Genomic DNA, 13,634 nt, shown 5'->3' on the forward strand with positions numbered 1-13,634 from the left:
TTGGGAAAAAATTCCAGTAGCATTGCATATTGCACAGTAAAATATGCCTTACTTGTAATTCCACATGGTTTGCTTTTTCTCTTAGCATTAGCCATTACTACATCAGTAAGGCTTCACCATTGAGATGAAAGTGGATGAAAGCATGGCAACAGGTATTCCACCTGAGACCATGAATTCCGTGGCCCCAGGTGCTAAGCTTACCACATGCTGTACTTGCTGGTGCAGCTTTAGTAGCTGTTTCTGCTGCTTCATGCAGGATACAATAGTTCTGACTTGCTATACAAAGATATGTTGAACCTGAAAAGCGCATAACACACGGACAACAGCAAAAGACACACGAGCGGTTCAACATGTCTAACCAACTCGCCCAAGCGCAGCCTTTATTGAACTATACAAGGAGTGGTCTCTTTCTGGTTACAGTTGCTGAAAGAACTTGTCGAAGTTGAGAACCAGCTTGCCCAGAAAGGATCTGCCCTGAGCGGAACGTATGCAACGTCTCTAGGGTTGTACATCGTAGGCCTGTTTTATAGGTACCATTGCTGCCTTCTGGTGTGCCAAGATTATACAGTACAAGCCTGTGAGAGGTGAGTGCCGTCTTTTAAAGGCTAGTGAGTATTTAATGAGACAGTATTAAATGGCCCGCTTTCCAAAAGATTTGGTGCCGGCATTGTGAGCAAAATATCACAAGCACGCTTCCGGCAAATGGTAGGTTAAGCCGTGTTCAGACTGCAATCGCATCTGTCAAATGTGTCATATTTATCGAAGTGCGCATAGTTGCTGGAACTCCCGCTTACAGGCTGTTAGGTAAGATACATTCTTTACGACCGGCCAATCACCGCTCTGGGCCAACTGGGTGTCGCATTTCTCAGCCTGGCGCCGGTTAGCAAGCGGCTGATAGCGGAGGTTGGGGCTCATCGGACTCAAAATGAGCTTATCATCATCTGTGCGCTCAACCTATGAAGACGGACAAATAACACAAGAATTTGGGTTTGTCAAATCTTCGATAGCGCATGCCTGTCCGCATGGTCCGACAGTGGTCTTGCATGCCAGCTTCCATCATCGAGCTTCTTCCTCTCTTGTCAAACGTCTGATGCCGCCGCCCCGCAACACTCGGTCAAAGGCAGCATTTTTTTTTTCTTTTTCAACAACCCCCCTCACACGCAGTTCCGGTGTGCGGTCTGCCGGCATCCCTGCTTGCGATATCCAGTTTACCAGTGCCCTGGAGGGATCTTGGAGACGGGTCGGGGCGGTGACTCAAAAGGTCGTACTACTAACTCCAAACAATGAGCCGGGGTGCGCACGACAGACACGTAAATGTCCGCAGAACCACGCCCCTCCTCGGAAGACGTTGTTTTCGTTTTCTCTTTTATCGTCAGCTTCTTTCAAACATCGATGGGGCTGCACCAGCTCTGCTCTGCGACTCTACCGCAACATTGCCCCGCACTGGCCTTTCGCTGCAGGCCAACTGTTCTCTCACTTGTCAACGGAGCCGATGGGCTGTGAGAATGCAGTGGGATAAAGCAGGCATCCCCGCCGCCATAACCTCGCTTTTCTAAACTAGGGGAAGCATTTGATTGTTGAGAGTTTGTTTGCACATGAAAAAAGAAATTGAAAAAGCACTTACTGCTTTGGCTCAGCGCACTGACAATTTGCAGCCAGGCATCGTTTTGCACTTCTCAGTGCGATTTCAGCCGTTGGTTTAGAGAACCGGCCTCTGCCAAACTTTTTTTATGAGAGGCTGATTGTTACTCAGCCAAGAAGATTCTGCACTGCACATGATCAAGCTGCCGGCAGACACAATCACTGACACAACACCAATAACACCGGCGAGCCGACACACTGCAGCAGTGTAGGAGCGTTGGATGATGTCGCCTGCTAGTTGGTTTGCACTCAAAATTTGGGAGGACTGCATGGCCCGTGACCAGAAAGGGACAACCGAAACGGCTGTGCGCATTGGTCGCGCTGTAACAGACGTATCTGTGCTAGTCATAAAAGTCACGGGTCCGCCAACATTTACGCCCACGCTGGCTGTAGACGTTGCACATCTTACGCTCAATGCAACAGCAGTCTGAACAGACACATTGCGTTTTTTACGCTTACGATTCTTACGAACAATTCGTACATTGCGCACATAGTCTGAACTCGGCTTTAGCAGGTTCTTTGGTCTGGTAGGGATTGGTCGGTGGGTTGTGGGATGCCACAGGACCACGCGACGTACCCGAGTCAACAGGCACTGCCAACTCGGGCTTCTCCTTTGGGATGGGAGGCTGAGGTGGGAATTGAATCCTCTAGGACCCTTAATCAAGGAGTGGGAAAGCTGCACCACTTGTGCCATTTTGATGCATATACTTGCGCCATGCTGTGCCAAACACTTGGTCAAAATTGTGCCAGCTTGCGCCAAAAATGCCAGGCAAGCGTGATATAATTTTTTTTGCTCCTCATTTTGCGACTAGGGGTGTCCGAACATTCGAAATGGTTTGTGGCAGTGATTGCAATTTCATTTGCACCGCACTTAGTAGTTTGAAAATTGTAGTTTTAAAATCGTAAACCAACAAAGGAACAAAAAGCAGCTAAAACAAGCTTGAATTTGTTAAACTGTCACAGTCAGTTGTTCATTGAATGACCACAGAGAGTTTGAATTGATTATGCGGCTTCAGAAAAGTGTGCTTGGCATTTCAGTGGCTGATTGCTCACAAACAGTCCTCATTGTGGTTATTTTTCTGCTCAAACAGTGCACAGTAGACTCATTAATTCGAACTTTATAAAGTGCCAGAGACTTTGTTTGAATTATTAGAAGTCTATCATAGCGAGATCCAAGCCTTAGTACAATTTGCTTCACGAATCTGTGCATACAGATAGTATTCTGGAACTGTTTTACCTTATCTATGTGTTTCTGTCATTAATGACGTTCTCACAGGAAAGTGTAAATCACATTGATCAGGACTTCAAGGGACTGGAAATACTAGTGCCCTAATTGCTGAAAGATGAAATCATCTGATGGCTGTAAAAATGCTTCCAGAAAACTGTTTTGCTTTGCAGCAGATTTACTTGATGAAAAATAAAATGGGCAGTGGTTGTCTCTTAAATCTGCGAGGCAATCGTGATGTTTCACAGTTCCACCTTGTATGTACTGCAGGATTACTTGTGAGGAATAGCAAAGCAGAACTCCTCAACAATAATGAGCAGCCTTTTCAACAGATACGACCCGGTAGCAGTGGAACCCGTTCGTGAGATAATTCCCATGTTCATGTGAGGAGGCCACAACATTTGTGGTGTAACAACTTGACATCTAAGGACCTGCAGGGTGTGTACAGGTGCATAACACAAATTTTTACGCATTAGCAGAGGTGTGAAAACTGTTAATTTTAACAAAAATCTGCCATGCCGCTACTGATCCTGCAAAGTCTTGGCACGCTTCCGAGTTTGCCTACAAGTTGTCGCAATTTGATGCATTGCCATGATCACCCACAGGCAGTTTGTGCTATGAACAGTGCCAGAAGCTGAGAATGAGCTAAGATGCTAAAAGAAAAGATGACCAGTGATGCGCGCCAGCCAGCTTCGAAATTGGTGCATAGTTGGGCTTAGCTCGCTAATGCATGTCCGGTAGTCGCTATTGTCGCAGGCTGGTAGTGAACCTCAGAAAACTAAACTGTACTGTTTGGACTTCATCCCACTCTTGCTCTGGATGATGTCTGAGTTATGGCTGGAGGGGCAAAATTTTCAGCTCATGAACTGCCACATTCTCTCGTGCCCAAAAGTTTGGAGCAAGGCAAAAGGCTTCGAATTATCTGAAACCGTGGCACGAATCAAGTGGCTTTAAAGGGTTTTGAAAACGTAGTTGGTCGAACAAAAATTTGAAATTCCTTTAGAATTATCTAATTTTGAATTGCCGCGAGTATACTGCATTTTATTACACTGCTGTAAGTTTAAAGTGCCACAAAGATAATCTTGGACGCAAAAAAAATAATTGGTATCAAACTGCTTTTGTTTCTCAGTTTGTGTAAACTGGTGAAGAATGTTACCAACCCTGCTGAGTGCAGTTCAGCGGAACGCTGCATACTGTGCTACCTCCACGATCTGTACTCCTCGTGCTATTATCTCAAGGTGAGCCTAAATCGATCTGTGTTACAATTGGCTGTTTTCTGAGCTGTAACAAGAGTTCTCTATTACTGCCTTTTTTTTTCCCTCTCACAGTCCAAACATTCTGAAATCTTTGGCTCATTCTACTCGAAAGTCAAGCAGACACTCTATGCACCTCAAACACCATCTGCCCTCAACTTGCTGTGGAACACTTCTTATATGATTGAATGTGTAAACAATCCTAGGTAAGTTGATGCAATACTTTCACTTATGTCCAAGATACTTTCCGCATTGATTGTCTTATGAAACGACACAGGATGCCTTGTTAGCTCTTTGCGGCATTTTTTGAGGCTTGTGGAAGTCGGAATGGTTTTATAGCGTGACTGCTAATGAAGTGCCTGCATTTGCCAGGTTTCTTGTTAGATAAGTAGGTGAGAGCACGTTTGCTAGTGCACTTTAGGAAATTAAAAAAAAAGAGGGGTTTCTAGAATGCGGGTTAAGGACATTGTTGGCTCAGCCGAGCACTCGAAGCATTGCATATTACTGTTACTAGCAGCACATTTTTCATGGCACATCAGAAAAGAAAGGGAGAGCTTGAAGCAGAGACTGCAGGTTCAGTCAAGGACCTTTCACAGCCTCTTTTCTACCAAGTGCAAGCGTAGGTTTTAGCCTGGAGTGGGGTAATAAATGATTCCCAAAATGAAGTGCTAAAATTTGAACTGTAACGGCACCTTTATTTTACGTTTATGATGATAAGTGCTTGCAAATGCATGCGCCCTGCTGTGGCATTGTTGCTGGGTCATCGAGGAGGTCTGAAAAACATTTTTTGGTGTCAACTGCAACGAAACTTTATTTTGGTTACAATGCCTGTTAATGCGATCCGTGAGTCCTAAAAGTATGCATAACGAGGTTTTAGGCTTCTTTAAATTAATGCAATCAACATTTGCATCCCACAAAATAACCAAATGTACTGCATGCCTACTGGCTGAGTTTTTATTGCTGGAAGCAGCAAGCCACCAAAATGCCATAACTGTCACAGCTGTGGCGTCTGAGTGTCCAATTGCGCCCTTCTCTATCTTAATTTGGGCTCTTAGTAACGGTGCCCTTTTTTTCCAGTTTCAATTGAAAAAGGGATGGTTTCTATGTGCCTCAGTTATGAATATCATATTTTGTTTTTAGTGCTCTCTCTTTACGTACTATTAAAAAGCACTCCTTTTACGGCATGAAAAATTTATTACAAATGGCCTTTAGATATGCTTGTATAATATGGTAGCGCTATCGCAGAATAAATGGATTTGATATTTAAGGAGCCGTGTTGGAAAATTGCAGCTTGAATTTGGGAGATGTGTATATATAAAAAAATATATATATATCTGCAGGCATTATCGTGTGTTCTTTCATGGTTCATTGCTTTTTCTTTGCATTTCTTGTTTTTACTTTTTTTATTATATACTTCTCTGCTATTGGTTGGCTTTGTGTAGTTGAGGTTTTCAAGGGCTGATATGATCAAAGCTTCACTGAATGAAGCGTGGTGCGGCCTTGAAGTTATCTTTGATGTGTTCATGTTTTGTGGATTCTCTGATTCATGATGTTTTCACTCTGCTCTTGTCTCTTGTACCAGGGTTAGAGTGGACCCCCAACAGATCAAGCAACTTAGTGAGAACCCTGCTTATAGGTACAGCTTTGTCTGCAATGCTGTGCAGAGCATCTCTGTGGCTCAAGATGCAGACAGGTATGGATGCTCTCTGGAAGACACTGTCTCATGGTTGCCTCATTATTCAAAAGGCAGGCTTCAGTTCTGCTTTCTCAAATTTTGTTCCGTTAAAGGAAGAGAGTCCACAAATAGCTTTGAGAGCGCACTGGGGCCCCCACAGATGGTGGCATGCTGTATACAGTCGCCGGCCATTTTTTCAGACTCAGCGGGACCTGGGAAATGGTACGAATAATCAGTCTGAAAAATCGGTGAACTTTAAAAAAAAATAAGATCACTTTTCTATGAAAAATCAGCCTTATAAGTTGCGAACTTTGCTGCTCCCATGTTTTGTTTATAAGTCAATAGTAGGGAATTATCGCATAGCGCAATCCGCTCACTGTGATCAGCTTCTGCTCGCCACCCATGCGCACGTGCCAGCACGATCTGATACGGGGGGCCTAGCCGCCAGTGCGGGCAGGCCGACTGTCCCGACGCGGCAGGCGTGCGTGCCGCCGGGAAGCGCGTAACTCTAGTGGTGACCGCATGCGCATTGGTGCCCCTCAGAAGCGGATCGTGCTAAGCTGTCACCACTATAGCTCTCCAGTTAAAATATCTCAGCCAGTCATGCTTTCGTCATGTCCATGCCACTTCACGACGTACTGTGAAGCGCAGGTCGTGCATGCCACGAACAAATGCACGCGCCGCGCGAATCAATAATCGCAATAACATTCAGTTTTTGTTTCCATGGTTTAACGATGGTAGCAAAGACTGCGAGGTGGAACTCATGGAAAAAACAAAAGAAGAAAAGAGCGGAACGAGAGCCTACATAAATGCACTGCCCCACTCCCCTCCCTGCTTTTTCCCATGGCGGGCGGCGGCATTGGAGCGCGCTGCGGTGGACTGTGCCCACGCTCCATTTTTCCGTCCGATTGCGTGTTCTAGGCTAGCACGATAACAAAGCCGAGAATCCCTTTATTGCTACTGACTCCGGTGCCAACTATGCACACAGAGCCAAGCTAGTTCGTCTGAATGACTCTCTTCGCCTAAGCTTTCACGGCCTTGCAAAACCGGGCTGTTCGTGACAACGATGTCCGCTCATATATATTTCGTGCCAAAAAAAAAAAGCTTTCTGCCGAAAAACGATCTCCACAGTATTGCTGGCTCCAAATTTGGTCCGAAAAATCAAACTTTTGGACACCATATGGTCTGAAATATCGGCCGTGAAAATGTACACGTTCCTATAGGGCGTGTGACAGTTCCTGAATGTAGTCCGAAATATCGTGCTAGTCCGGATTAATGGAGTCCAAAAAATCGGTCGGCTACTGTAGTCCAAACAGGAAAAATTATATGACTCTCAGGCATTGCAGTTGGTTAAGTGTAGCAAAGCCTCATGAATATTTTGTAATGAATCACAGAATAAATGCGTAAAGGTAGTCTTACTCAAATTAGAGAGCAGATAAGTAGGACAAGGCATGACGAGGTTTGCATGAACAGAGCACATAATAAACACTAACGCGCCTAGCTTATTTAGTAAGGCAGACATTATCAATATAACCTTATTATGCCATGGTTCACACATTACAGTGATCACTGAGACATGGCTTCATTGTGAAATAAGTGATGACGTTTTTCATCCATTTTAAACTGTATTAAAAAAGATAAGGAATCAAGGGGTGGTGGCATGGCGACCCACATTAAGAAACAAACTAGTGTCATTTTGCGAGATAATGTGGCACACACTATTGAATGTGTCTGTGTGAAACTGTCCTGTTGGGAGTTGAGGCATTGTACAGTGAAAGCTCATTAATTCGAACCACGATAATTCGAGTTTTCGGATAATTTGAACTGTACTACTTGGTCCGCCCAAGCTCCATAGAGATCTCTGTATAATAAAGCCTGTTAATTCGAGCGCGAGTCAGTTCTACAACGGATAATTCAAACTACACGCCGCCGCATATGGGTGGCTTGGCGCACAACACGTGGCAAAAAGAAAAATCCCTCAGAGAGAGAGTGTCGTAGTTAGAGGCTGCGTGCGTCCAAAATGGGAACAGAAAATGAAACCAGATAAAACCATGGAAGAGTGGGTAAAGCGTAAATGGAGCCATGACCGGTGCGGCGGCGCCAGAGAGTAGGGGTTGGCGGCTGCGGCTGCCTGCTCTCTTTTCCGCGGAACCTCCTAAACTCGCAACTAAATACTCGTAAATTCGAGGCCTGCTAATTCGGAAATGCGCATTTGGATTTTTGGAGTTTTCACGATCGTTGTCTGGTACGTGTATCGCAGCACAGAGTCCCTTGCTGGAGACTGCTTTCTGTATAAAATCTGTTTTGGTGCCTCTAAATGCGTTCGGTATCCCGCATTTCTCAAAAGCGTGACTGACACATTCCTTTGGAATATTGTTCAAGCGTCTGCTATTTGACTGTGGGGCACGCCAGCATGGTTGGAGAGGTCCTTGAGAAACCCGTGTGAGGTGGGCTCGGCATGCTTCTGGCCGCGTGTGTGTTGCGGGCACCGTAATCACGAGAATTGCGGCGTTAAAGTGCTGAAGCTGAAACCATGGAAACAGTCTGCTAACGCCACCACTAGATAGCGCCTCATCTCGCTGAAAGCCTAATGCTGATAGGGCTGATTAATAATGAGTCCTGAATTGCGGATATATGTTGCAATTTTTTTGGATCCGCATATAACACATAGTGAAAATCTGACATGATAAAATCAGGAAAAAAACACCTCATATTACAAATGGGTTTCTACGGTACGTTTCGTAGTATCAAAGCAGTAAAATTTCTTTGGCGAGTGGTTTTAACTTGCCAGGAGTGGACTGAGTACTTCTTAGCCTCAGTTCTTGCACTAAGGTGGCCAACTTATTGTTTAAGGTGACGCTTACCTATATCCTGACGCAAATAGCTCAGGTACCAGCCTGTAAAGTTGGTTCTAAAGATTCGTTGTTAGATTTGTTGTTTGTCCTTACACACATCTTTCACTGCACCCAGTTTTCGTCTGAAGACCTAAAAGAACAATGCAGAGTGAAAACCAGATTAAGCATTTATTGTAAGGGAAACCACCTTGAAAATGTTTACAGTAAACCAGAATTATTTGAAGTTATCGAAGCGGTGAAACGTTTCATGACCGGCAGAAATGTCCGACCCGAATTTCGGTTTATCGAATATACCACGAAAACAACAACAAAAAATAGAGAGCCTCGGCGGCCTCTTGCACAGTGCGACATCGCAGCAGCAGCTGCTCATGACTTTCATCGCCGAAACAATTTCAGTCTTCATCGAGAACTTCCGATAATACCATATTTACTCAAATCTAGGCTGGCCACGATTCTAAGCCGAGAGAGAAAAAAAAAAACGCTTACCTCGATTGTAGGTAGGCCGACCGGAAAAACAAGTGCAAATAAGAAGTACAGCACGCAAATGACATTTTCTTTACATTATCCTGCTCAGTCGTCGCCGTCATCGCTGATTTCCTTATCACTGGGCTCCTTGTAGAATGCAGTCTTCAGTGTCATTAGGTGCATTGGAAATGCAGCACTTGTGGAATGCACGCACAACCAGGCTTTCCGGGATATCATCCCAGGCTGCAGAAATCCAACTGGCCACTACTCCCAGCAATGCGCGCTTTACACGACCTGTTGATGTAAGCTCACGCTCTTCATCAAGCTAGTCCACGTAGTATTTGCGCAGCCGATCCTTGAAAGGCTAATTAAGGCATACATCTGAAGGCTGTAACTGGCCTGTCATTATAATAGTGCCGTCGGTACCGGCTTTGGCAAGCATAGCTTTTACGCTTTCTGTTAAATGGCCACGGTACGAGTCCAGGACGAGGAGAGAATATTTGGCCGAGAGGGCCCCTGCACACCATTCCCAAACTATTCTTATCCACTCTTTAACCATTTCGCTTGTCATCCATCCATTTTCATTAGCACGGACGATCACGTTCCTTGGAAATACTTCCCGAGCTAGAAGCGCCTTCCCTTTGAAAATTAGAGGCGGGCAGCTTGTGGCCATCTGCCTTGCAGCACAGCATCACCGTTATGTGCTGCTTCTTGTATTCGGCCGAGTTCACCTTGGCACCTTTTTTGTTGATGGTGTTCGCCACTGGCATGTCAAACCACACGGACGTTTGGTCAGCATTTCCCATTTGCCCTAGGGCGTAGCTGTTCTCCATCCTCTTCTTTATAATGAATCACTGAAACGAAATCGGCTTCTATTCAAAGTCGCCCGGCAGCTTTTGACAGATAGACGTGCGACGTCGGAGGCTGAAGCCAAAGCGCTTCATGAACTTCTGCAACCAGCCCCGGCTGGCTTTGAACTGGTCCCATAGACCTCGCACTCTTGCCAGCTCTCTTGTTTTGGCTTGTAGCACTTCCTTGGTCACTGGAAGTGCCACTGCTCTCTGCAACTTAGTGAACTTTGCCAGTGCTGACTCCACTTCGAGATGGCGGCCTTTCTTCGATCCTGTGAAAATCTTTCTCGTTGCGGAGCACGCAGAAATTTCGTCCTGCTGTTTTTTCCAACGGTGAACTTTCTTTTCATCCACGCCGAAGTCCCGCCTGGCGTGAAGATTTGACGATTCTTCTGCAGCGAGTATAACATTCTCGCTTGACGGCGGTGCTATAGTGACACTGCCTGCTTGGTGCCATGGTGTCTGTGAAAAACCACACATCTAAAAACTCACGGAACACACTCAGGGTACCACACGAGCACAAGAAAACAAGGCCAAAATGGCAGCCAGTGCTCGTGTGTGCTTTGACCGGTGTCGGCTATATCTTGTCTTTTGTCAGCGTTCCGTGGGGGCGCCACTTGCGTGCTTTTTTTCCCCCTATTTTATGATTATGAGACCCCAAGACAAAAATCCTCGAATCTAAGCCGACCTCGGAGTTTTATATCTCGTTTTTTATTTATTTATTTATTTTAAAAGAATTATCAGCCTAGATTCGAATAAACACGGTATGTTGTAATCGGTCAGCATGCCAGCGATGGCAACATTGGCGTCGCTTCACTGGAGTGGCACTCGCCATCATTCTGGAGCACAGCGGCAGCAGCAACAGCGTGCACCTTCCGACTGCGCTAAGCTACAAAAGATTACTGCAATAAAGACCTTTAAAACTAAGTTTTCTGGCGCATTCAAGTGACCGTTTGTTGTGCTCCGTCATTTCAAGTCGTACTTACGTTGCTGAGTAACTATTTTTATTTTTATTTTCAGTGGGCGTTAATTTTGCTCCGTCATTTTAAGCCAATATAATTTTTCTGCATCATTCTAAATCAGTCCTCCGATCGGTTCGCTTTCATATCCATTTTAATCAGTAACAGAGGCGTTTGCAGCTTTAGGCACAGATTATAAGTGGCAGAGGGCTAGAGCATAAAAGCCACTGCGCCACTTTAACGCGCATTTGTATTTCATGTGTTCTGTTCAGGCCAAGGTGCCTTATTCCTTGCAACTTAATTGCTTTACACTAAATATGCGACTCATGTCTGCAGCTTCACATCCTGAAGCGTACGTTGCCTAAGCATTTTAACTGCAATACACGATTCCGAGATGTATGCTGGCATAAACGAGCGTGCCATATATCATTTTTCAAATGTAAATAAATGCCTGCAATATCACTAATGTTTTTTTAGGACACACTTTGGGCATTAATTTAAAGCTGTACACGTAACTATGGGGAAAAAAAAAAGCAAAGAAGCGAAACAAACAATATTGTACTCGCACTGCGTAAACTGTTGGTCAATTTCCACTTATTCCGTTTCACATTTATAGTCCTCAGCAGCCTCCTTTATGGATTTTTGGGAAATGCAAACATCCTGCAGCCATTTCGGGAGTGATGCTGCACCATGCACGCAGGCATGAAAAAACCTTGCCATACATCGATGGGAAACATAATGCCGCATGTGCAACAGGCGCAGACGAAAGATGGAGAGGGATCAAATATGGCGCGCACCCTTGCTGAGGCGGCATCGACCCTTTCAAAGGATGTCCTCACCCTCCACGAAGCGGCGGAGGGGGGGCGTACGCATCGAGGCACTCTAATGCTTGAAGACGCAGGTGTCTCCTCGCTCGGTGGCTGCACGATCATGCGCGCTCTCCCCTACGCTGATTTCTCCTCCACCCCACTTCCCAGCTTCCTTGTAAACGTGTGGCGCGAGCAGCAGCAGAGCTAGAGGCTGCTGTCGCAGTCACGCCGCACCCTCAGCGTGACTGCAAAATGTTTCACCGCATCTATAGCTTTTAAAAATTCTGATTTACTGTAAACACTTTCAAGGTGGTTTTCATTACAATCAAATCTTGATCTGGTTTTTGTCCTACATTGTCCTTTTGGGTCTTCACATAAAGAATGCATATAATGAAAACCTGCGTGTATAGAAAAATTGTGGACATTTTACGATTTCGTTATAACCAAGTTTAACTGTATATGCTTTCTCAACAGAAACCACCATAGGATGTTTCATTTTAGCCATTGTAATGATTCAAAGTATGCAGTAAATAGAGTACGATGCTGTGGTCTTATACTCATTTGGTGAAGCTTAGTGCTGACATGGAACACTGGTGGGCTTGGGTACCATCTTGTGAATGCTAGGATAATACACTGTCACACCACATCCTTCAGATTGGGCAAATTCATGTTTAAGGAGTTGCCTTAAGCAAAGTGTTTATGCTTTGTTCATGTTTTGTGGTGGCTGTGGTTGATGTTCTTTTAGACATTGTTTTGCATATCAGCATAATTCAAAACACAATGACAACGTGCTAACATTCAGCATTTCTCAGTTCTGCCAAGCTTGTGCTGTTGTCAGGGAGAGTAAAAGGATCAAAGAGAAGGGCAATTTGGACGTATCACATGTTGTACATTGGCCTTTTATGCAGGTTGAATGACATCTCCCTGCTGTGTGCCGAACTCACTGCCAGCTGTGGGCTACTTAGTGCGGAGTGGCTGGGCGTTCTTAAAGCGCTTTGCTGCTCCTCCAATCACACTTGTGGCTTCATCGATGTCCTGACGCAAGTTGATGTAAGTTTTGGCATCTTGCATAGTTGTCCCTGTGGAGTGGTTTTCAGTGCTTTTTTATGGCTGGTGCTACCAGCAGGTGCCCAAATCCCAAGGCTGCGTGGTGAATGCAGCTGTGCCTCTTCCTCTCTAAGGGTCACAAAAGGTCATCACTGGAGGGCCACCTCAGTGAAGTGTAACTTTCGAAGGTGCTGTGTACCATTTGATGTATTGAATGTCTGTGAAACGTGAAATTGGCATGCATGGGTGTAACACATTTGCACGAGATTTTACATTGAAATGCTTTTAAATTTATTGATGATAGTACTCCAATATTCTGTCCCTTTATTGTACATAAGTGTGACCAACCACTGGTCCAAATGGTACGTGCAAACTCCTCGACGTAACTGTGTGGGGACTATTGGCTTTAGCTTTCTTCCTGCTGGTTTATTCCCTTTGTTGGCATATCAGCTTTCCTTAACCCATAGGTTTGGCTTTTTGGCTAGCAGAGTAAAAAATTAAAAAGGAAAGGAAAAGCCCTCAACTGGGATGTCTCTGTCGCTGCAGGTGGGCGACCTTTCCATCCATGACAACCTGGCTGTTTTCACGTGCATCCTGGTGGCAAGGCGGTGTTTCTCGCTCCAGGACTTTGTGGTTCACGTGGCCATACCATCACTGCTTTCAGCCAGTCCTGGTGCGTAAAAAATGATTGCTTTCAGGCATGCACCTTCTATCCTCTCAGAGCTGTTGCAAATAATTTCACTGCGCTAAACACTGCCACCATTCTATGAGATTTATGTGCCTGGACTGTCTGTCTCCCGTGCATGCACTGACGCTCTCAGGAATGCCAACTTTAAGCGGGAAATTATGTGAAA

General features: G+C 45.1%; 1 protein-coding gene across 11 annotated transcripts in view; it reads left to right on the top strand.

Annotated features, from left to right (window-relative positions):
- The window catches only part of LOC146197827 (mediator of RNA polymerase II transcription subunit 12-like protein), a 148,252-nt gene that overhangs the window by 57,115 nt on the left and 77,503 nt on the right, over nucleotides 1–13,634 (top strand). For all 11 annotated transcript variants that reach the window (XM_084593060.1, XM_084593062.1, XM_084593061.1 and 8 more), the window contains exons 19-24: nucleotides 421–584; nucleotides 3,996–4,104; nucleotides 4,195–4,325; nucleotides 5,702–5,812; nucleotides 12,642–12,783; nucleotides 13,327–13,453. In XM_084593060.1, coding sequence (XP_084449186.1) covers nucleotides 421–584; nucleotides 3,996–4,104; nucleotides 4,195–4,325; nucleotides 5,702–5,812; nucleotides 12,642–12,783; nucleotides 13,327–13,453 — 784 coding nt within the window. The remainder of the gene's footprint in view (nucleotides 1–420; nucleotides 585–3,995; nucleotides 4,105–4,194; nucleotides 4,326–5,701; nucleotides 5,813–12,641; nucleotides 12,784–13,326; nucleotides 13,454–13,634) is intronic.

Source organism: Amblyomma maculatum, chromosome 2 (genome assembly GCF_055883805.1).
Source record: "Amblyomma maculatum isolate TAMU_Amacu chromosome 2, ASM5588380v1, whole genome shotgun sequence".
NCBI classification, from domain to species: Eukaryota; Metazoa; Arthropoda; class Arachnida; order Ixodida; family Ixodidae; genus Amblyomma; species Amblyomma maculatum.